At 42.4% G+C, this 24,278-nt stretch overlaps 1 protein-coding gene across 1 annotated transcript in view; it reads right to left on the reverse strand.

The window, feature by feature from the left end:
• The window catches only part of Pde1c (phosphodiesterase 1C), a 514,105-nt gene that overhangs the window by 482,172 nt on the left and 7,655 nt on the right, over nucleotides 1-24,278 (reverse strand). Inside the window, exon 2 of the mRNA XM_075955073.1 lies at nucleotides 7,870-7,878. Coding sequence (XP_075811188.1) covers nucleotides 7,870-7,878 — 9 coding nt within the window. The remainder of the gene's footprint in view (nucleotides 1-7,869; nucleotides 7,879-24,278) is intronic.

Below are 24,278 nucleotides of genomic sequence, written 5' to 3' on the forward strand. Positions count from 1 at the left end.
CTGAGAGTCTCCCCGTAGGAGAGCTGTGAGGACATCTAAAAACAACTTGGACTCTCATTCATTTTCCTGTGGTTTCTCTCCAACCCGCTGAAACAACAAACACAGCTGAGAGACCGCTGCTGCCTTAATGGAGCTGTTGATAGACAGCTGCGTAATTTGGAGGCCAAGAATTTCCTCCAGCAGCGATTAGTGATTGCCCTGTCTGGCCCCTGTTTCCAAGTTCATCAAACTCGCTTTAATTCCAAGGCCAGAAATCCAAAGCCAGAAGGATTCAGTGGTGCTCCCTGTAGCGAGCCTTCCAACAAGCCCCGCCGAGGGCACTGTGTCTCCTCTGCCCTTTTTCCAAGGAAGACCCAGGAGTGCCAAGGGCCCCTATACTGTGTTCTCTAATGGTCTCTCACCTCCCACAGATTAGTGTGCCCTCTCCAGTAGATTATTCCCATCAACACACGAATATTTTATTTTTCTTTCCTTTCTACTTTCATTTGGCCATATATCGCTTGCAGGAATGACTCCTTCTCTCTGTCCCTCCTCAATGGAAGCACCTACAATTTCTGCATTTTTTTTCCCTTCTTCCATTCTTCCTGAATCTGACCTATTCTGCTTTCATCCCAGGTCTCGGGGTGCTAATTTTCTCAAGGTCATTGGTCCTGTCATCTCTCCATAGCCATGAGATGTCCTCTTGGGAAGTACATACAACCAGCTCCTGGATCCCTCTCCCGTCCTCCCAGCCTCCTTTAAGGATTATCACATCCAGGTTGAGTCTTCACAGGTGGCATTGCCCAGGTACGACACCACATCCCAGCATCCTCGCTCTGATGGCACCAGTCTTGCACTGAGTCTCTGCTGAACAGCTTCCTGGTAATTGCAATCAGAAGTCCCTTAGGTGTCTCAAGTGCGACACATCCGTGGCAGAGACTAAAATAAGGCCACAGGTCTCTTACTCCCATCAGTCTCCTTCATATCAAAATGACAACTCCATATTTCTGGTTGCTCATACCAAAAGTTTTGGGGCCAGCCTTGACTCCCCTTTTCTTCTTACTCCACATCTATGCCAACATCAAAACACAGGTAGATGAAGACTTCTTGCCTCCTCGGGCTCTTCTCAACTCCAAGCCACTGTACCCTCTGGCCTGTTCTGCTGCCGTTGCATGGAAGGTTGCCCCTTGTTCTCCCTGCCTCACTCGTCCATCTGTTCACTCAGTGAGCAGACTGGGGTGTCTCACAGCTCTGCTCAAACACCTCCCCAACAACATGGCATTTCATCTCACTTGTGAAAGAGCTGATGTCCTTGCTGTGGCTTTCCCAGTGCCTGTGTGGGCTCCCGCATTAACTCCCTGCCTTTAATTCCCAACATCCACTGCTTTCCCTTCAGGACTATCAAATGTTCTCCCCCTCAGCCTGCACAGCCATTGCCCACGTGGCTGGAATAGCTCTCTCCATTACCCGTGCCAATTTTCAAGTCTCCTAACTAGCTGATGGGAATGTAAACTGGTGCAGCCATTATGGAGGTAAGAATGGAGGTTCCTCAAATGATTAAAAGTACAGCTTACATCTGTCATGTGGAGACATAGGCAGGAGAGAGATGCCCTCCCTGTCTGACTACCAATGCCCGAGGCAGGTGGGAAAATTGGCCCTGGGATCAGAAGGGCAGGAGAGCTTCCTCTGCCTTCCACCAGCAGCAACACTTGGGGGAGCCTGCCCTGCACCTCGCTTGGGTAATACAACAGAGCCAATTCTGTTGGCAAAGGTATGAGTGAGCCAGCTCTGATATTGTGAGCATGGAAGAGCTGTCCCCATTACTCACCTAAGATATGCCAGCACGGGTAGAAGAGAGATGTCATCTCTCCCTCCCAGCCCATCAATGCTTGAGGAAGGTGGGAGAGCTGGTTCTGAGGTCATAAGAGCGGGAGAGCTACTCCTGTCCCCCATCTGCTGCAGCACTCAGGGGAGTGGCCCCAAGGCCACACCTAGGTGACACAGCAGAGCTTGTCCTAAGTGTAGGTACGGGAGATGCAAAGCTGAGGATATGAAAACAGGACTGTTGGGCTCAGCCCTTGCTCATCCCTGCAAAGGGTGAACTTGCCAAGGCAATGAATGTATCTTGATGAGGGGGACAAGGCAGAGCTGGTGGAATGACCAACCCTGCAACCACCCAAGCCCAGAACCAGGGTATTGGGTGAGCGCACCCCAATATCCACCCCATCTGTGATCTGCTGGAACATGTGAATGGACTGGTCCTGCAGACCCAAAGCTGCAGGATCTCCATGACACAGGGCAACAGAAGGATAACCAAGAGGCTTTCCAGTGTGGGTCCAGCACAAACCAGAGGCCTCAAACCAGACCAGTGAGTCTTTGCAATGGACACTTGCAAGTAAAGATACATGGACAAAAGGGTTTACTGCATGACTCACTGTGTCACACTACAACTTTCATGACGAGATTTTCCCATTTTTCTTTTCTTTTTTTCTTTTTTCTCTTAAATTTATTGCAGGGGTTGCAAGGGCAGAGGGCAGATACAGAGGAATGGGAAATAAATGGGACCGAGATGCATGATGTGAAAGACACAAAGAATAAATAAAAAAGAAAGTTAAAAAAAGAGCCACACTACCACTTAAAGTTTAAAAAGTAGCTACACTACTCCACTCCAAAAAGGAGGAGTCAGCACTACCACCTGAAGGACTCTGAGTCAACACAGTACAGAGACACCTGCATATCCATGACTGCTGCTGTACTAGACACCATAACCAAGAAAGCAAGCCAGCCCAGAGGTCCACTATAGGAGAGTGAAGGTAGACATTGTGATAAGTGTGCATAATGGAATTTTATTCAGTTATAAAAAACGAAATGATGGCACTCACACAAAAATGGATGAAATCAGAGGTCATTATGTCAGGTGGATGTGTCAGACAGAAAGACAGACTATCACATTTTCTCTCTCAAATATGAAATACAGATTTAAATTTGTTGGCGGGCATGATGGGCACATGGAAAGGAAACTATGAGAAAGTAGGAAGGGCTCTCTAATGAAGGGGAGAGGGAACAAGAGACAGTGTTGGGATGTAAACCGAAAGCAGAAGGAAGGAGACCGGTAAGAGAAAGAAAGACAGAGGGGGCAGGCAATGAGGTGAGGGAGCAGGAACCAAATATAATGGCTTAGTTTAGGAAAACGTCACAGGAAAACCTGTTTCTTTATGAACTGACTAAAAGTAATAATTTTTTTTAATGTGTGAAGGTATCACAGATCCATCCAGATTCAATGGGAACAAACATAGGTCTCAGTTTTCCAGGAAGGGAAGCCAGAGAATTTCGTCTAGACATAGGAGGTTTCTGCGCATTCCAGAATGAGTTTCCTTCTCTCCCCACACTTTGCAGTAGAATATCAACTTTAGGAGAGAAGGCAGCATGTTTGATGCCCTGCCGCATTCCCAGTGCCTACAGCAGTGATTAGAATATAGATGGTCCTCTGTGTGTGCACTGATCACTTCAGCCAACCAGGAGACCACAGGAAAGGTGACAGGATCACATTCTCATTTCAGGAAAGTCAGTGCACAAAGGTTGAATGTTTTGCCCTTGCTCACAGCCCTAGTAGATGGTAGAAACGGGATTTGAACTGCTATCTTGCCCCAGTAGCTGCTCTCTTAACCACAGCAGCGCCTCTCCCTTAAGAAGCTTATCTTCTAGTCTGAATAAATATATGAAAGACCATCTTGCCTGGCTTTTCTGCCCTCAGCATCATCACATTGATCCTGAACAGAGTTTTGGCTCTGCTTACAGTGCCTCTGCCCTTCTCTGAAAATAAATCTTTATCTGGATGGATGAATGTGATAGATGATGGATGTTTGGGTGTATGGGTGGATGTATGACGGATGTATGGAGAGATGTGTAGATGTATGGTGGATAGATGGAGGATGGATGGGTGGAAAGATTCATTGATTCATTCAATTATGACATAAAAGGCCACCCCAATCTCTTCTCAACTCCTGACTCTAAAATACAGCCCTAGCTTTAGTCGGTCACTCCTGGATTGAAGTCCCAGATTCACCTGTAATAATCAATGTAACTATTGACATGTCATTTTTCTCCAAAGTTCAGTTTCCACACCTTTAAAATAGTTCTCATTGCCTCTACTCTCCTCTACTCTCCAAAAGGTTAACACTAGACATATTTGAATAGCCTCACATCAAAAGAAGTCAAAGGTTATCACTTACTGATCTGAGATGGTTATGCACTTGTATAAGTGTTGGGGTCATGAGAGATACAGCAGATGATAGCTAGTGTCCAACAGGCCAACCTACCAGATGAGTGATTCTCTGGTAGAGAGCCCCACCTGGAAAGGCTGTGGAGTTACTGGCTGTGTAAACCAGTTGCTCCTGTCTGTAATTTCTCCCATGCTTCGCTTCATTTCTTCCCTAAGAACTTCATTTCTTCCCTAAGAATAACTTTGGGTGTTTCCCAACTGCTTGTGTGTTTATCTCATGAAAATATTCCATCTACTGGACACATACATCTGTGAGTAGTCAGGAAGATGACTTTTCCTTTGGATGTATCATTTTGATATATAGAAAATATACCGGGACATGTTTCATTACTGGATTTATTTGTCCCACAAAAACTGTGGACACGTAAAAGCCTGCTTTGTTCTTTTGCCCAGACTAACTGCACACAATTAACTCACTTTCACCTTAGAGCAAGTTCAAACTAGATAAAACCGTTTTTGTAAATAGATCATAAGTTTAAAACTTTTCAGCTCTGCAGGAAGTTACAGATGTCCAACCAAGGTTACTACACAAAACACCCCAAGAAAAGGATGCCAATTTTTTGCTTGCCAGTCTGCTAACAAAAAACCTATGTCTCACAACTTATCTCACTGGACACTGTACCTCCACTCTCTGGTCACGGTCTTAGTAACCTTGGACTCTTGCGTTGCCATGGCAATGGCTCAGCTCCTAAATTGCTTACCCTAGGAATATGTTTTTGACAAATGAGATGGTAATTCTTGTATTTTCTTTATCTCTTCAAGGCTCCTGAAGGAGAAGAGTTTTTAGAATAGAAGAAGATGCTAGAGGAAAAAAGGTAGGAGAAATTAGAAGTAGGGCAGTAGAATTGGAATTAGAAGCAAAAGAATAGAGACTTGCTTGGAAAAGCACTTGTGAGACTTTGTTCATTCACCCTCAATTGTTTTTGTTTTCCCCACTTAATGTAGCATTCTCTCTGAATCCTGAGGGGCCATTGAGGCTGGTCCGCAAAGGCCCTTGTTATGTAAGATTTCTCGAAATAAAAAAAAAATGCCACTTGACTCACCAGTTATTGTTCTTCCTTGTTTGCTGTCACTATCACATTAGGGTCTAAGGAATCATAAGTGAAGAAAAAAGCATGGTTTGGGTCCATATTAGGCTTTAATCAATTCTGGAAGGTAGATTTTAAATCAGCATCTGTCATCCAGAATATTCCAAGCAACTTGACCCCAAACATAAATCAGACATGTACTGTAAAAGAATGTATTTTGAGGAAGAGAAAAAGACTAACAAGTGAATTCTGTCACTAACAAGATAAGTGATTCATAGACATCCATGGGAACACATAGGAGGAAAACATATGCCAGACACTGTAGGACACAAGTTTCCTTTAAGAAACTCAGAGAAAGAATATTTTAGGTAAAGGGAGAATCCTGTGCAAAAGCCTGAAGGGAAGACATGAAGCTCAGTCTGTCAGAACAGAGAACATTTTAGTGTGGTTATTGCTCGAGGCCAGACACAGAGAGTGGGAGCTAAACTGCACAGCACTAGGTCTTAAGAGCTCTGTGAGATCATTTAAGAATGACGGATTTTTTTTCTCATTTTGGAAACTATAATGAAAACATTTCTCCCTTCCCTTTCCTCTCTCTAAGCTCTCTCATATACCTGTCTTTGCTCTCTTTAAAATTCATGGCCTTCTTTTCGTTAACTGTTGTCTCACATGCGCACACACACGCACACACACTGATAAATACATAAACACAAATATGTTTGATCTGCATAATGTTACTATATGTATGTGGTTTCAGAGTTGGCCATTTCGTACTGGTTAACAAATTGGTGTGCTCTTCCCTGGGGAAGACTCTTTCTCTCGCTTTCAGTATTCCTTTGTTGCCTCTAGCTTTTTGGGTAAGCTTGAAGCCTTGTGAGCTTTCCCCTGTCCACTTTAACATGCCTATTGTAGTTTTCTATGTTTAGCTCATGTCTAGTCATGGTGAGACTTTATGGGTGTAGCTTCTGACATTACTAGGAGACATGATCTCACAGTAAACTCTGAAAGAGTGATGGATTTTACTAAGTACAACACGGATCTAAAGACCCTTTTAGGTAGAGAAATAGAATTAAGTATTTATTTTTAGAGCTACTTGTCTCAAAATGTAATGTACTAAGGCATAACCTGGTTGTGTCATGGCAGACTGTCTGTTAGTATATTTGGAGTATAGAGAGCCTAGGATCTTCCATTTTTTTTTAAGATTTATTTATATATTTATTATGTATACAACATCCTGCCTCCATGTATTCCTGCACGCCAGAAGAGGGCACCAGATCTCATTACAGATGGTTGTGAGCCACCATGTGGTTGCTGGGAATTGAACTCAGGACCTCTGGAAGAGCAGTTAGTGCTCTTAACCACTGAGCCATCTCTCTAGCCCCAGGATCTTCCATTTTTAATCAATTCCCACAAGGTACCAATGATGTTGGCCCACAGATGACACTTTAAGCACTGTGGTTTTTGCGTGCTCACTCGGGCTTGTTATGAGTTAGAGAGCATGAGTTAGGGAGAAAGAATCATCATGAATGAATCACAGTGAAGAAGTGAGCTAAGGGAGTGGCCATTGGAGCAGAAACAAGGATGGACTTGGTAGGACTTTGGGGAAAACAAGACCAGACCACTGCTCTGATTACTAGCCTGGGTATCTAAATAAATCACAGTGACATTCACTAGCACAAGGGCAGAAAAAAAAAGCAACAGTATTTGAGAGAAAAGATGAAAGCTGTACTTCTGATGTTCTCCTGAAATTACTAAGTAGAAATACTGAACAAAAAGATGAATATATATATATATATATATATATATATATATATATTTCTAGACAGGAGGCACATATCTGGAAGCCACCTCAAGACTTTTATTTTTCTTTTCTTCTTTGCCCAAAAGACTACACTCCCATTTCCATTATTCTACAATTCCTTAGGTCTCCAATGTGATGGTCAGTGAGCAGAGAACTCCATATCACTTCCTCCCTTGAGCCTGTCCCCTCAGGTTCTTCACAGCCAGCAGCACTGGAACCTTTCAGGGAGCAAAGCGCTCTACATGGAGGCTGATGGGAAGCTTATCCTGGATCTTTGTACCAACCCACTGAAGCCCTAGCCCAGTCTTCTTCACAGAGTATTTGAGAGCAGAAAATGGGAGAAGGATAGGAAGAGTAGTTGGCAAAAATGCCTGGTAGAGGGTGGAGAGAGGGCAGGAGAACTAGGCTGTGTACCATGGCCAGTTAAACCCAATAAGGCTGTAGCAGAACTCTAAACCCAGAAGATTGGCAAGACCCAGGAAGGGGCATAAATTGGAAGGGAGTTCAGGTGAGAGCTGGCCTTATACAGACTGCCTATGTCTGGGGCATGAAGCACAAGGTCTGTAGAACTGGGTACAAGACTACTGCTGGCTGGCAGATCAAGCTATGCCTGGATTCCAGGGAATTCTAAGACAAGATTGGACTGCGGTAAACAGTAGGATACCCAAGTGACTTTAGGCATGGAGTTGTCAGGGTCCTGTTTCACACCTTCATGCCTTTATCTCACCTCCCTCTACTTTTCCCTTTCAAAGCCAAGTTCAAGTAGTCAGTTCTAAGACTACCTGGTCCTCCCACTTCAGCTTCCGTGAATCATTGCTCTGTAGTATACCTGTATCTGTCTGTTGTATATAGTGGTATACGTCTACATCCTACAACCATGACTACAGGCTGGAATAACAGGAAACAACATCCAAAAGTCAGAGCCAGGCTGTGCTGTAGTTAGGTGGTCAGCAGTTCGATAGACGTGGTATTTGAAAATGACTCCTGGTACAGAACACCCAAAATGTCAATAAGGCATTCTTTAAACCTCTTAGGCTTACCTGGATCGGCATGAGAATAAAAAAAAAAAAAAGCCTAGAGATAAGGATCAATGAGAAATGGTCAGTCCTGAGAGATAAGCAAACTCTGAAGCAGGCATTTCTCCAAAGACCCGGGGATGACTTTAGTGGCCATGTGTGTATATACAAAGAAAAAGCCTTCAGAGTATCACACATGGGGCAGGGAGGGGACAAAGGAATACACAAGGGGCTAACGGAGAGTGGGGGCTGTTGATGAGAGGGGTAATGGGTATGGAAGAGTCATAATGGACCCTACTTTTGGTTAAATGGCACTAAGAGGAAGTGTTTTGATTTCTTGCAACACTGGCACAATATTGGTGATTCGATGTTTATTATTAATGCATTCAAACCAACACACATCATTAAGCATTTTGTGCTCTTTCTGGTTTTAAGTGCCGTCACTTAAAGCTATATATTTTCCTCGTGGGGCTGCCTTTAATTGTCCCAGGAATTTTATTGTACTTTGCTTTCATTTATGTCACTTTATTCTAGGAAACTTTTATTTCTTCCTTGATTTCTTATTTGACCAGTTGTTTAATCTGTATCAGTCTGTGTACTTACAAGACCTGCTCGCTGTGATTTTATGTTTTATTGCATTGTGATCAGATAGGATATACTTAGTTTTTTAAATATTTCTAAATATGTTAAAATTTGTTTTGCATCCCAGAATGTATTTTAGAGATATTTTCATGAGCTACTGAGTAGAATGTATATTCTTTGGTGTTTGGGTGGACTAGTCAATAAATATTTGTTAAGTCAATTTGTTGGAGGATGTCTATTAATTCTAATGTTTCTCTGCTTATTTCTTTTCTAGATGTCTTCTCTGTTGGAGAAAGTAGGGTATTGAAATCACCTACTATTAACACATGCATTTGCACACACACACATGCACATACACACACATATACACACATACGTATACATACGTGCACATGCACAAGCATACACACAGACCACACACATACATGCACACACACACATGCATGCACACATCATACACACACATGCACATGCATACACACATATATCCACAGACCACACACACACACACACACACACACACTATGTTAAGAGAAGGTTCAAAGAATTCCCAAGGAGACACACCACCCTGTCTCACCATACCCCAAACCAAAGCTGAGGACAGACTCTATCAAGGACTATTGAGAATTCCCCCCTCAAGGCAGAAGCTTGGGAGCACCCCAGCCTCATGAGTTCTGGCTGTAAGATCACCAAGTACACCCCATGGTGATTACTCATGTTTCTGACAGTATTATGCTTCCTATTATTACAGGACCACTAAATGAATACATAGACTTTGTTCGAAAATCCAAAGCATGGGAGACAGACCGTAAACCAACAGACCTCACTCCCACGCTTCCTGGCTGGCCATGTGACTTCAAAGCATTGCTTTTTCCCACCCTTCTCTTCTGGGGCCTTCTATTTCATGAAGTTTTAAAACTCCCCGTTTTTGTGGACTCTAAGACCATGGCAAATAAGTCTACCCCCTACTTTCTTTCTAAAGAAACAATCAATACTGGCTCCTGAGCAGTGGAAGTCAATAAGGGTGTGTTTCCAAGCTTTAAAACAGCGAAAAGGGAGAAGTCAATCATAAATGTAAAATATTCATAACACTAAAATCACTGTCACTGAAATCACTAAAGAGGACTTGAAGCATAGAAGTATAAAAGCTGTACCAATCACACTTTTCTCTAAATTAAAAAAAAAACGACAACATTGCTTCAATTTGCCTTTTCCCAATTAACCAGAACCTACTACAGGATTCAGAGAGATTCCAATTTCTGAGAACATCTTATGCCCCGACACTAGAGCATGGTACTACCTAAAGCTTACTAATCTCATTGTCTTTATTTCAACAATGCAAGCAGTGATTATTCTTACTTAATACCACTCAGTGTTAGGTACTTGAGGAGAAAGGAAAAACAGTGAAAAAAATAGGGGATTCCCTAAATTTTTATCCCCTCCCCTAACTATAGCAAGGCTAAAACAAGAAAAAATAACATAAACAATAATTTAAAGGTTGCCCAGGTTACCACCCCTATCACGAGACTCTTTACTGTTGACCAGATCCTCCACGTGCCTCTTTCCTGTAGTAAGAAAAGGAGTTCTGAGTCTGTGTCTCTGATTCTCTAGAAGAGGAGGAGGGCCTGAGCTCATGCTCCCTGCCCCTCCTTTCTCACGGAGATTTTGATGAGACACCCTTTTTCAATGGGCTGTCACAGGGGCTAAAGGATGAATACAGCATTTAAAAAACACCTTCCATGTAGATAAATAAAAGGGCAGGGCTAATTATGACCAGCTAGTGGTCAATTTTCTACAGCCGTTATTTATTTTGTAAAATGGAAGACTCTTCACATTCTTTGAGCCTGTGTGCGTTCCATATGCCCATGGGATACAAGGGACTCCTTGAAGTAACTTGATTTTTCTTGAGTAATGTGGTGGTTTGAATAAGAATGGTGCCCATAGGCTCATATATTTGAATGCTTAAGAAGAAGCCATAGGAAATATGAACTTGTTGGAGGAAGAATGGCACTGGGAGTTTCAAAAGCCCAAGACAATCCCAGTGTTCTCCCTGTCTTCTTGCCACCTGCAGATTCAGATGTAGAACTCTCAGCTATTTCTCCAGCATCATATCCACCTGCATGCCAACCATGCTTCCTGCCAAGACAATGGACTATTTCTCCAGCATCACATCTATCTGCATGCCAACCATGCTTCCTGCCATGACAGTGGACTACACCTCTGAACAGTAAGCAAGCCCCAGGGAAATGCTTTTATGAGAGATGCTTTGGCCATGGTGTCTTTTCACAGTAATAGAACGTTGACTAAGGCAGAAGTTAGTACCATGGACTGAGGTATTGCTGTGATAGGGCTGACCATGCTTTCTTTGGAGGAATGTGGAACACTTTGGGACTTTGGAATTGAAAAGCAACTGGACACGCTAAGCAGTGATTAAAGGGCCATTGTAATAGAAACATGAAAGATAGGAAAGCTGAACCATGAGCACCCAGCTCAAGAAGTTTCCAAAGGAATTTTAGTGTGTGGCCAAGAGATTGTTCTTGTAATATTTTGGTGAAGAATGTGGCTGCTTTCCACCCTCGTCTAAAACATCTGCCTGAGACTGGATTGAAGAGTTTTGTATAAATGGCATTGGCAGAGGAGATTTCAAAAGTTATCATGTGGTTATTAGTGGTGACTCTTATACAGACCTACAATTAAAAGGAATAAACTGAGTGATTAAAAATATGAAATGTACAGTTTGAGAAGAAAAGGAGCACCAGGAAGTGTAATGGAGCTAAATTCAGTGCTCAAGGAGATAAAATGTTTAAAGAAAAGCCTGATTCTAAACGAAATAAAGAGAGTAGTGACTCGGGGCAAGACTCCACTCAGCGAAACTTCCAACTTGTGAAAAGGAATTGAAGAAAAGTTTAGGACTGGATGTGGTGGCACACACCTTTAATCCCAGAACTCAGGGGGCAGAGGCTGGCCAGTCTCTGAGTTCAAGGTCAGCCCAGTCTACAGAGTAAGTTTCAGGGCAGCCAAGCATAGGTAGTGAAGGAAACCATTGAAAACAGAACACTGGTGAAATGTATTTAAATGAGGGGACCATGTTTCATCCCAAGCAAAGAGAAGAACTTGGCAACTTCAGCCTCGTGGTTCTGGCTTTAAAAGTCAAGGACATAAGAAGGCTGTTGTGGAGTCTCCTTCTACAGATAAGGAAAGCTACTGGGCCAGGAGTGTGTCAGGGCTGTCACTGAATGAAAGCCCAGAGAAGTCTTTGTGTGAAGCTGGGAGGATGAAGCCTGGACTGCCTTGGAGATGCCAAAAGGCTGGAGATGCCAGAGTCATGGGATACCTGCCAAGGAGCTTCAGACCAGTTATGGAACCAGTCCAGGAGAGAGAAGCATGCTGCAGACAGCAAACCTGAAAGGAGGTGGAGATGTGAGGAGTGCTTTGACATCAGTCATGAGATGCTGAATTTGGAGTTTGCCCTACTGGTTTCCGTCTGACTTTGGGACAGTATTTCCCCACTATACTCCCTTTTGAAACGATAATACACATTCTGTACCATTGTAGGTTGGAAGTAGGTGATCTGCTTTTTTATTCTTCTTTTACGGGGATTATACTCAAGAGATTGCCATGAGTATCAGATACTTTGGGCTTTGAAACAGTGCTGAGACTGTTATATACCACGGGGACATTTGAAGTTGAACTGCATAGGTTCGTTTATTTGAATGCTTAGTGACAGGCATTAGATGTGACATTAGGTTAGGTGTAGCCTTTTTGGAGGAAGTGCGTCACTGGGGGTAGGCTTTGTGGTTTCAAGGCCCATGACAGGACCACCAATGCTCTCTGTCTCTTCCTGATGCCTACAGATCCAGTTGTAGAGTTCTCAAGCTACGTTTCCAGCATCACGGCTGCCTTCCTACCGCCACGTCTCCCACCATGACGATGGACTAAACTTCTGAACTGTAAATGAGGCCTGATAGAATGCTTTTCTTTTATAAAAGTTGCCTTGGCCATGAGTCTTTCCACAGCAGCAGAGCATTGACTAATACAACTAAGGAAAGAAACGCAAGCATTTTTCTATTAAAACAATGTGTGAGTTGGTATAACTTGGTTAAGAAGAGAGTCATGTTTTGCACTACATAGGCCTCTTCATTTTTGTTAGTTTCTTTGGCACTTGTTCTTGCAATAACCCCCTTCAGATCATCCAGGTGAACAATAAAGTCATCTGTTGATGTGCCAACTCAACCAAAGAAGCATAGCAGAAATCCAGTTGGTCCTTCATTCCCATCAGTTTGTCACTGGTAGATTCAACCAATGGTGGGTTAGAATATTTAGAAATATATATTGCAACTACCATGAACATGTACAGAGTATTTTCCTGACACTATTCTCTAAACAATGAAACATAGCCACTAATCACAGAATTTAGGAAGGAGGTCGCTTGTTTGTTCCCAACTGCCCAGAACAAAATAACCACAGAGAAACTGGATTAATTAAATCACTGCTTGGCCTATTAGCTCTAGCTTCTTATTGGCTAACTCTTACATTTTAATTTAACCCATTTCTATTAATCTGTATACCGCCACATGGCAGTGGCTTACCGGCAAAGATTCGGCATGTCTGACGCTGGCAGTGGCTCCATAGCTTCTCTCTGACTCTGCCTTCTTCCTCCCAGCATTCAGTCCAGTCCTCCTTGCCTACCTAAGTTCTGCCCTATCAACAGGCCAAGGCAGTTTCTTTATTCATTAATGGTAATCACAGCACACAGAGGGGACTCCCACATCAACAGAGCATTTGTATTGTATTAGCTATGATACATTGTCTAGAAATAGTTTAAATATATGACAGGATGTACTGTTCTTTTTGCGTATATGTGATTTTAGTGTCTGTGATAGTTAGCTTTAAACTGTTAACTTGACACAAGCTAGAACCACCTGGGAAGAGATTGTCAGTGATGGTCTGTCTACGGTGGGTTGGCCTGTAGGCATGTCTATGGGGGATTAGGAAGACCCAGATCACTATAGGTGGCACCATTCCCTAGGCTGGTTCTGAGCTGTATGGATGGCAAAACCCAGCTGCGCACAAGTAAGTGGGTAACCATGTATGCATTCATTTCTCTCTTCTTTTGTCTTAGATGTGATGGAACCGGCTCTTTCAACCTCGTGCTGTCCTGGTTTCCCTGCTGTGGCAGTCTACAACCTATAGTAGTGAACTGAAATCAACCCTTTCTCTCCTAAGCTGCTTTTTGTCAGTGTTTTATTGTAGCAACAGTAATGAAAGTAGAAGACTCTCTAAGAGGTGCTCTAGGTCGAAGCTCCTGGAGCCTCTGGGGGATGGGTGCTTGTGCTCATTTCGTCAAGGCTTTATCTGAGAATGGTGTAAGCTGGGCTGAGGCTTCATCTCTCCAGAGACATCCCCATTTCCTCTACTTAAAGCCCAAGGCACAACTGAAACAAGTACCTTTTCTGCTGTGCAGTGCTCCCAATCTTACTGTTAAAGTAAATCAGTATCTCAAACCAAGCAAGGTAGACCCGCACACATAGTCTTAAAAGAAACTTCATTTCTACCACCCAAGCCCAGACGGAAAGGTAAGTAATTAATGCTTTTAGTTAAAGCACTTTCCAGCTGTTTGTGCCTCCCAAGTTCTAGATAGCACTTTACCTTACAGGGTAGGGTTTTGGGGAACAGGCTCACTTCATATGGGGGCTTCAGTTTCATAGTCCCAGTTATCAACCCTAAAGCGTTGTCTTTTGTCCTCCAGACAAAACCTGGTTGTGTTAAAACATGGTTATGAAGATTAACAGTGTATACACAGACACAGGTTTACACACACAAATACATAGACATACTCACACAGACACACGCAGCCATACACACAGAGACATGCACGCATGCGTGTGCATGCTCACACACACACACACACACATGCACAATATCTTTGATCCCCAAGAGAATTTACTAATGTCACGAAAACTCAATTCCACATTTAGAAAAATGATTAGCATGGCTTTTCAGTCATTCCAGGAAGCCATAAGATGATTTTCTCTATGATGTCTAGTCCACTGTAAAGATCTGGAGGAAGAGCTGGAGAGATGGCTCAGCAGTTAAGAGCACTTGCTGTTCTTAAAGAGGACCAAGGTCCAGTTCCCAGTACCAGCAGATTTGACACCCTTTTCTGGTTCTGAGGGAATGAGGCACACACACTATATATTCAGACATTCAAACACATAAAATACACATAAATAAATCTTTTTATAGAAGATCTGAAGAAAGTTAGAAGTCTATTTGCATAGCTGGTAGACCCTCACCTTTCCTTCATGCCCTAGAACTAGAAGTCAACACTAGTGTTCCCTCCCATGGAGCTTGGTGTACTGTCCAAAGTGCTTTTGGGTCTATTATCATTTTGGGTGAACTCAAAGGTAAGCAGGATAGGTATTAATATCACTCTGTTATAGGGAAGGAATAGATGCCCAGACAAATAAGTGTCTTACCCCATAGAGGCCAAGAAAAAAGCAGAAGTGTAGTCAGGGTATCTAGTCCCCTACCTCATGAGGCTCATTCTGTCAGTTCCTCCACCGTACTTAAGTTCCTACAGTGAGCCAGACCTGGTGCCAGGAACCAAAACAAATCAAGAAACAAAGTCTCTGGTAAAGGGCTCAGGGTGGTGGGAAGAAAAAGTAAAATCGTTCGATTTAAGAATGCCCAGGTACAGATCACAGTGTGAAAAATGAGGGGGCTCAGTTAGCCCAAGTGTCACTGACAACCTTTATATCTAATACATGAGAGGAGCAAACAATACCGTTCTAAGCAAATCTCCCCTTGCTCAGCAAAATATATTGATGTTCATAATGATTTAAGAAAAAAAAAACTTTACCATATAAAAGCAGAAGCAAAAAAATCCAATGACATAAAATGCTGACATTGTTTATTGGAAAGGTAATGAAACGCAGTATTTTCCAGAAGGGTTTCCAGTTACTGTATAATGAATACATATGTGGAGTGCTCCTTAGAGCTGAGCTAGGGAATAGCAAGCAAATGCACTCTCTGGTCAAGGCAATGGTTGGGGGCTGATGTGGGGAGGGGATCTTAATGGAAAGGCAATGAGAAGGGCGGAGTGGCAGCCTCCTACACAATCTACTGTGATCTCCTCCCAAGGAAGAGAGATACTGATCTAACGAAGAGCAAGGCTTTGTGTTAAGCTGAGAATGTTCCAGATGAAGTCAAAAGAGTGCCTGCCTCACCTCTCTGCCCTTTCCGTCCTTACAAATTGCTGGAATTCAAGAACAGCTGGACAAAGGCAGGCAAACATGATCAAATGTGTGGAATTTGAACTTCAATATTCCAAAACACCGTTATGGATGGGTCTCATATTTAATTGTGGAAAGAATTCATAGGCTATCAACTGCAAAAAAAGCAGTCAGACTAGCAGATAGAACCTTGGAAAACTCCTCATAAGAACTCTGGAGGAAAATGACGCTGGACAAGAAAAAAGTAGAACACAAGCTGAATAAGGAGACTAGATGAAGTAAAGAAAAGGGTTTTACGTGGTATATACTCTTAAACGGGCATGCTGACACGTGCTTGGAATCTCAGCACTACAGAGGCTGAGGCAGGAGGACAACTAGAATAGGCTACAGGGTGAGACCCTGTCCCTCTCCATCCCTGCCCCTCAAATTGTTTATGGCTACACAGAACCCCATGTCACCTCCCCCACTATCTCTAAGACTTCTGTGGTCCCTGCCACCGAGGGGCCAATGGTGCCCTGTAACATCACAGAACTTGAGCATCAGCCAATGAGGATGCTGGCATATAAAGGGAGTCACAGTCTAGCTCCAGAACCATGGAGTGAAGTGGCTTCTCAGGCCCACACTTGGGAAGGCAGCTTGCTTCCAACCTGCTTAAATGTTAAACAAAGTTAAAAGAGGCCTCAGGAACTACTGAACTCTGCAAGACCAATTTTAAAATCAGAGTGCAATAGACAATTTTCTAGAAAAATATAATTTCCCTAGTATTCCTTAGGAAAAAAAATCAAAAAATGTAAGTATTCCAATTTATCAGGGAAGGGAGAGATTATAAGAAAAAAATCAAGGCCCACAGTTTCCCAGAAGATATATATAAATATTCGAACAGCAGATAGCTCAATGTTTTTATACTTTTCTAGACAATGAAAAATTAAAAATAATGTCTAATTTATTTTAGGTAGGTATTGCACTAATAGCAGTCTAATAAGTATTTTATACATACTAAACTCTATAGACAAATCTCACTTAAGAAGGTCAATACAAAACTCCTAAATAAAACATTATCCAAGAGACTGCAACAGTGCATTAAAATACTAATATACCATGTGACTAAAACTCATTCTAGAAAGTCAGAGATGCTGAAATGTTAGGAAATCTAATTATTTGTTCATAGTTATTATCATAGGGAAAAAGTCATACTGATCCCTTAGAGGCAAAGGATATTTTACAAACTATAACCCTGTCTTTTGATTTTTTTGTTTGTTTGCTTGTTTTTCTTTTGAGACAGGGTTTCCCTGTGGCTTTGGAGCCTGTCCTGGAACTAGCTCTTGTAGACCAGACTGGCCTCGAACTCACAGAGATCCGCCTGCCTCTGCCTCCCGAGTGCTGGGATTAAAGGTGTGTGCCACCACCGCCCGGCTAACCCTGTCTTCATTAAAAAAACACAAAATAGAAATCTTTGAAAAATTCCTTAAATTTTATTATGAAGTAGATAAGCATACAGTAAAGATGAACATATATGCAGGCAATGGCACACATGCATCGTTTACATGGTACTATATCCCATAACACAGACCACATGTATTCTCTTTTATATGTACTTTATGTACGTGGACACATACAGCATCTTGATAAACACAAATAAGAAGCCTTACTCTTGCTATTACTATATAACCTAGTCCCAGAGATGAGAAGAATCCAGCTATATATGCAACTAGATAAGAAATCAGAAGAACAAAAATCTGGAATTAAAAATGTGGAACAGGGATGCTTAGTGAGTTTGATATAACAGGACTGGGGAGATGATTTGGTGAATTCAGGCATAAGGATTAGAATTCAGATATCCAGAACTGATCTATAATCCCTACATCTGGGAGGCAGAGACCAGGACTCCTAGAGCAAGCTAGCTAGCTAGACCAGACAGAATTGACAAGCTCTGGGTTCAGCAAGAGATCCTTCTCAATAAAGGAAGTGAAACACAATCAAGGATGACCTCTGACTTCAACTTTAGGCTTCAACATGTGTACAGATATCTGTGCGTGTGCGTATAAGGGTGCATGTATGCATGTGTGTACACGTGTGTATAAAACTATGAGTGTGATATAGTTACGCATATGAAAAGCAAGGCAATACATACAGAAAACTACTTTATAAATTAGAGAAAAAAATTCAATGGTAAATAGAAAAAATATGAAGTCAATTTCAAATAGTTTGAAAACCAGAACCCACCACTTTCTTCACAATATGTAAAAAGGAAAGAATACTTTTGAAAGAATAACCATGACAAATGTCTATGGATAAATAACACTATGGAACAATGTTTCTTTAAGAATATATCCCTGACGGGGACACAGGGCTGTTTAAATTATCATAACCCAAATAAATATCCTGAATTCATTTTCTTTCTGTATTTTGAAATAACAAAATTAACTCAAGATTCATGTGGGAAGCAAAAGCTAAACAAACAAATGCAGCCAGCAAATCTCTGAGGAAGAAAATAAAGAATGTAGCGGTATTTTGTGTAAATAAAGAAGTAGATTTTCCAAAGCTTGACTGGCCAGGAGGAAGATAAACTGCAAGGGCAGGACAGAGGCAAGTGGCCTGTACTGCTTTTCCCTGCCTGCCATGAACCACCCACCAGTTTCTGCTCCCTGCTTGAATTTGCCATGATGTCTGTAAGGATGGAAATAGGATAGACTTTGAAGAAGAGCCATGAAGGAGAATCTGGAATGATGGAGCATTTCTTAAAACTGAACAAATGTAACTTTGGTTTAAGTTTTTTCACAGTTTGCCATATAAGATAAATTTTTCATCAAATCACAAAAAAGGTCAACAAATATCAAATTTAGCAGCATGTATGTAGGCTCTTTGCAGGAGATGTATGGTGTCTGAATTTGCTTTTAAAGATGCCAAAATAAGGTGAGTGAAGAGGAACAGGTAAATACATATATAACAATGTAAGTACCACACAGGAAAACATTAATGGTAATAGCTAGGTAATGAGCAGGGGAGTGAGTGCTTGCTAGAAAATTCTTTCCATTTTGCTCTATGTTTTTAATTTTTAGCAATAACATTTTTAGTAAAACAATTCTAACACGTATTGCATGGATGAACCTTATGGGCACAGTGTTCATATGCAGGACTTGGTGTACTCAAACTCACAGATGAAAGAGTGGCAGGTGTTAGGGATTTCGGGAGGGGAACCGAGACAGCACGTGATGGATAGAGAGTGTCAGGACAGAAGATGAGAGCCCTGTAGTGGCAGTGGTGACAGCTGGGCAACCAGGTGGGTGTGCTCCGTGTTGCTGCCCTGGGCATTTAAACTGGTACAAAAATGTGGGCTTGTGGTGTACACCAGTAACCCCAGCACTCAGGAGGTGGAAGCCGAGGATTAGGAGCTCAAAGATATCTTCTGCTACACAGTCAGTTCGAGACCAGCCTGGAAAACAGGTCAAAAAGGAAGGAAGGAAGGAAGGAAGGAAGGAAGGAAGGAAGGAAGGAAGGAAGGAAGGAAGGAAGGAAGGAAGGAAGGAAGGAAGGTAGGAAGGAAGGAAGGAAGGGAGAAGAAAAAAGAAACAAAGAAACAAAGAAACAAAAGAAACAAATATGTGTGCATGCATTATTATATTACGATAGTAATATTACTTTATCTCACTTAACAAAAATAATGTATTTAGGAGTAGAGAAATACAGAAGAAACACAGGCTTTATAATCTTGAGTAAGATTAGAGAAGGTTATTAAAACTACAACTCAAAATATTATGAATTGTTTTTAGGACAAGAAAACTGGAAGCAACCCCTAAAACTACCAACTGGAATAGAGGAAACTATACTATGTACACAGAGAAGCAGCTATTACACTAATGATACACAACCACCATACTTCCTTTCATATGAAAAGTCCCACAAACTAAGAGTGAAAAGCACTACATTATAAACTAGTATGTGTTGTGAGATAGAAGAGAACGAGACACATACATGAGCATCTGTGCCTAGACACACCTGGCATGCTGTCTAGCGAGACGCCACAGCACTGGCTTCACCTGGCAAGTGCTAGTGTTTCACTGTTTCCGCTGGCCTATGTTGGTGAACACGCTACTATTACTGTGCGGTGTAATTGGTGTTGTGTGTGGGCTCAAACGCTGTGGTGTGGAGGTCAGAGTACAGCTCTTTGTGGAGTTGGTTCTTTCCTTCCACCTTTACCTGAGTCCTAGGAATGGAACTCAGGACATCAGCTTTGTTCAGTGAGCTCTCCATGTCTACGGTAGAGCCCAATCTGCCCTCAAAGTCAGATCCTCCTGCCTCTGCTTCTTCAGTTTATCCCACAAGTATGAGTCACTACAGCTGGCTGTTCGACATTTTTGCCAGAAACTTTTATTATATTATTTTAGTGCATTTGTATAGTACCTAATTACTATATAAAATCTTAATATTCTTATTACAGTATATAATCATTGTCTGATAATATATAACATACTTAATATGTTGTAGTATAAGTGATAATACACAGCATATTTTAATAATTTATTTGTTGCATTTTGCATTAACCAGTTTATGTAATGTATTATTATATATAAATACATTTTCAATTCATATGAAATACTAATTGTAACCACGCTAGTGAATTTAGAGCAAAAACGATCCTCAGAAAAGAGGGACTTTCACCTTATTCTTGAATTCTCATCAAGTCACTGCTTCCCAATGGAGAAGAAATTCAAGTTTCACAGTGAACTGCAGGCTGACACCTGTACAGTCACCAGTACTTACCTTATAAAATCCCCAATAACCAAATTATTCATGTTCTAAAAGTGCTACACTACAAACAATTTGGACACTGAGGAAGATGACTCCAAATGGCATTCCTAAAGACAGTGACACCAGTCACTAACACACATGTCTAGAACTGAAAGTTATATCCTAAATTAATGTATTCTCTTCAACACAAGATTTTTAGATACTTGTAAGAAAACTACTAAAATAAATATAAAGAATAAGCATGTATTTTTCCTACTCTCCTCAAGATTTATATATTAAAACAGACAAAAAAACAGTTTGGGATCAATCCCAGCATTCATTCAGAGGCTGGGGTGGAAAGATTATGGGTTTGATGTCAACTTGGGCATGTAGTAAGATCATATCACAGAAAAAGATTTATATTTTTGAAGAATTTTCTCAAGAAGGAAAAAGGAGACCTGGTTGTATGAGGGGTCATTTCATTGGCAGACAATTTTAGAAGCAGCACTGAGCACAGGCGAGGCCTGGGGCCCTCATTTACCTGTCACTCCATACTTCCCTTTACCAGACCCTGAGGAGCGCAAGGCCCACGATTGACAAGAGCAAAACATGGTTTATAGCCCAGAAGAGGGCTGGGAGCATAACCGCCGGCTTCCTTTCTCCCCCGAGAGCCCTCAATTAGTATGGCTGTGGAAAAGGTGATACAATGGAAAAAGCGAGAACTCAGGCCACCCAACGTACAGCCTAGTCATCTCCAAGGCCATGTGCTGGGCATAAATCCCTGCAGAAGATAAAATTCTTCCACCCTGATGCGGGCGGAGGCTAGCTCTAAGGAGCAGAGCAGAAGGACCGGGGCTCGGCTCCAGAATAGACAGGCCAGCAAGCTCTTCATGCTCCATTCCAGGGCCTTCCAGGTGTTGTCTGGTTTGACATGCCTTCAAGCAGAGCCTGAGAGCTGATGGGGTATACAGGTAGACACATGGCCAGGCACTGTGATGTGACCGGAGCCGATTTCCTTGCCAGCAGGAACATTGGATATCTTTGATCTGAGATAGGAGGCTCTTCCAGGAACCACCTTTTGGGCTTCCTATGGGATGGGGCTTCACAGTGTTTTTTGAAATGACCTGAGAATTTATATTCAGGGGAAAGTTGAGGACTTCTGGTCACCTCCTTCCCCGGGTGTACATTAGAAACTGTGGGTATTCTAACAACTATTGGCATGGTGTTTTGATGTGGTCCATCATTTACATTATTCTAATGTGTAAGTAAACAATATGTTTCTTTTCTTCAGCCAGCCTCACCCTTGGCTCCTCACCGATCTCTGGTCCTCACACAGTCTATATTCTCTTTTCAGTGTAACAGTAGGTAGCATGGAATGAGAGTCAGGCTTTGAAGATCAGTGAGACCGGTGGGAAGGAGGGAAGGTACAAGGTAGAACAGCTCAGACTTGGATGGTGTCTGGACAGTCTTTGAAAACACAAAGTGCCTGGACAAGGGTAGTCAAGCTAAAATATCCACTCAGAAATCACTGCTCTACATAGTTTGGCATATTGCATTGGAATAGTTTGGCAGTGGAAGAGGAAGAGGGATGAAAAACCACAGAGGGTGCCCCTGGGAGAGATCAAGGGTGACTTGTGGTCAATGTAATAAAAAATCACAGGGGGAAGCTAGACTGAAACCCCCACCCCATCCCTGGCTGTCACAGCCAACACACTGGCAGTGCTCAGAAGAACAAGAGTACTTTTAAATGCTGCTTCCTCCCTCGATGCAGACTGAGCCTGCCTGTATGCCAGAAAGGACAAGGCTCTGCCTCCCATAAACCGCAAATGCCACCAGGAGCAAAGCTCCATGGACAACTGGGTCTTTCTTGGTTCCAACCAACTACAAACAAAGGCTCCAGGTGGGCATTGCCAGTTTTGTGGCACAGGCATCAAATCAGGAAGGTCCAGAGATGACCCACGAAGCTATGCACAGCAGAAACCCAGGCAAAGTAAAACCTAGTTCCAGCTGGACTCTCAGAAAATGGCAAGCAGAGTTTTGTTTTAAAGCGAGTCAGTTGCAAAGCTTTTTCAATAAACTTTACTGATTGTGTGCATGTGTATATATACGTGCACTCGCGTGCGCGTGCACACACACACACACAAAAATGTCAAAGGACAGCTTATGGAAGATGGGTTCCTCCTTCTACCATGTGGGATCTGGAGATGGAACTCAAACTGTCAGGCTTGGTGGTGGCCGCCAGCCATCCGTCATTTGCCTAAGATCATTTGTTACCCCTCAAAACTGTCATGGTCCCCATGTGCCTCTCTCCTATGAGAAGGGTATAGAAGTATCTCGTGCTCACTGGGCTACCGGGTAATCACATTTCTGTGACTGTTCCCACTTATGTGAAATAAAATCTTTTACCTTCTTCTATTGTTTGGTCTATTGTCGGCCCAGCCTGGTGAGCGTTCAGATAGTAGAAGGCTCTCCCTTCACCCCTGAAAATTCATATGTACAAATTAACATCTTTCTAGTACATTCTAGGGCATTTAATTCAGATAGGTGTAACTAAGAGGGATTTCTGGAAAATGGTAAATGTAGAGAAAGTATAAGAGAAGGTACAAAAGAGCAGCTCCTCAGGGATCCTCCCAACTCCATCGGGAGAGCAAGCATTGGGGTGAAAGGGGACATCCCACTGGCAGCTTCCCACAGATCCAGCCCTCTGAGGAGACATGCATGTACACTGGAGGTCTCAGAGGTCATGGCAGGCAATTGCCAATCTAGACTCTATACCAGTATGACCAGGGACAGAGAACATTCCCAACCTTCCTGAAGACAGCAGCTCTGGACTTCAGCGCCTTTCCTCTGGGAGAATACTTAGTAATTTGGTGTCTTAGTCACTGTTCTATTGCCGTGAAGGGATACAAGAAGACATGGCACTGGAGAAGTGGCAGAGAGTTCTATATCATGATTCAGAGACAGAGATGGGGGTGCTTCTTAGGCGCTTGAAATCTCAACGCACACCCCTAGTGGCATACTTCCTACTCCAACAAGGCCACACCTCCTAATCCTTCTAACTCTTTCAACCAGCTGGCAGTATCTGGTTACCAAGTATTCAAATACAAAAGCCTATTGAGGCCGTTCCTTTTCAAACCACCTCACTTGGTCATATTTTTTCTTTACTGGAAAGAAAAACCGCAGGCCTTCACCACTTACACACATGCCAGCAGGATGCTTCCTTCAGTCTGGGAACTCACGTTCTAAAGCCAGTGCAGAGATGTAGGCAGAGGCCCCAGCATCAGGGATCTGCACACTGATATTAGTTCAGATTTACTGCTGTGTAATCTCAGCTGGTTCCCACCTAAACTTCTTCGTTTCTAAAATTGGATCACAACAGTACCATCTCAATGGCTTGTGGAGTTCAAGTAAAATTGTAGTTGTTCAAATAATAGGAAAACTAACCATTAAACTCATTATTTATTTAAAATCAACTAAGATTAGGGACTTGCTAGAAATGTTTTTCCTTTTCATTTCTTTTACCTAGGTTCAGGTAGTGGAGAGTGGACACAGTGTCTAAGAAGTGCTAATTCAAGCAGAGAACACATTGGTTCCCTGGAATATTTGTTCATTAGTTTCAGTCCCCCC

Source organism: Microtus pennsylvanicus, chromosome 21 (genome assembly GCF_037038515.1).
Source record: "Microtus pennsylvanicus isolate mMicPen1 chromosome 21, mMicPen1.hap1, whole genome shotgun sequence".
NCBI lineage: Eukaryota > Metazoa > Chordata > Mammalia > Rodentia > Cricetidae > Microtus > Microtus pennsylvanicus.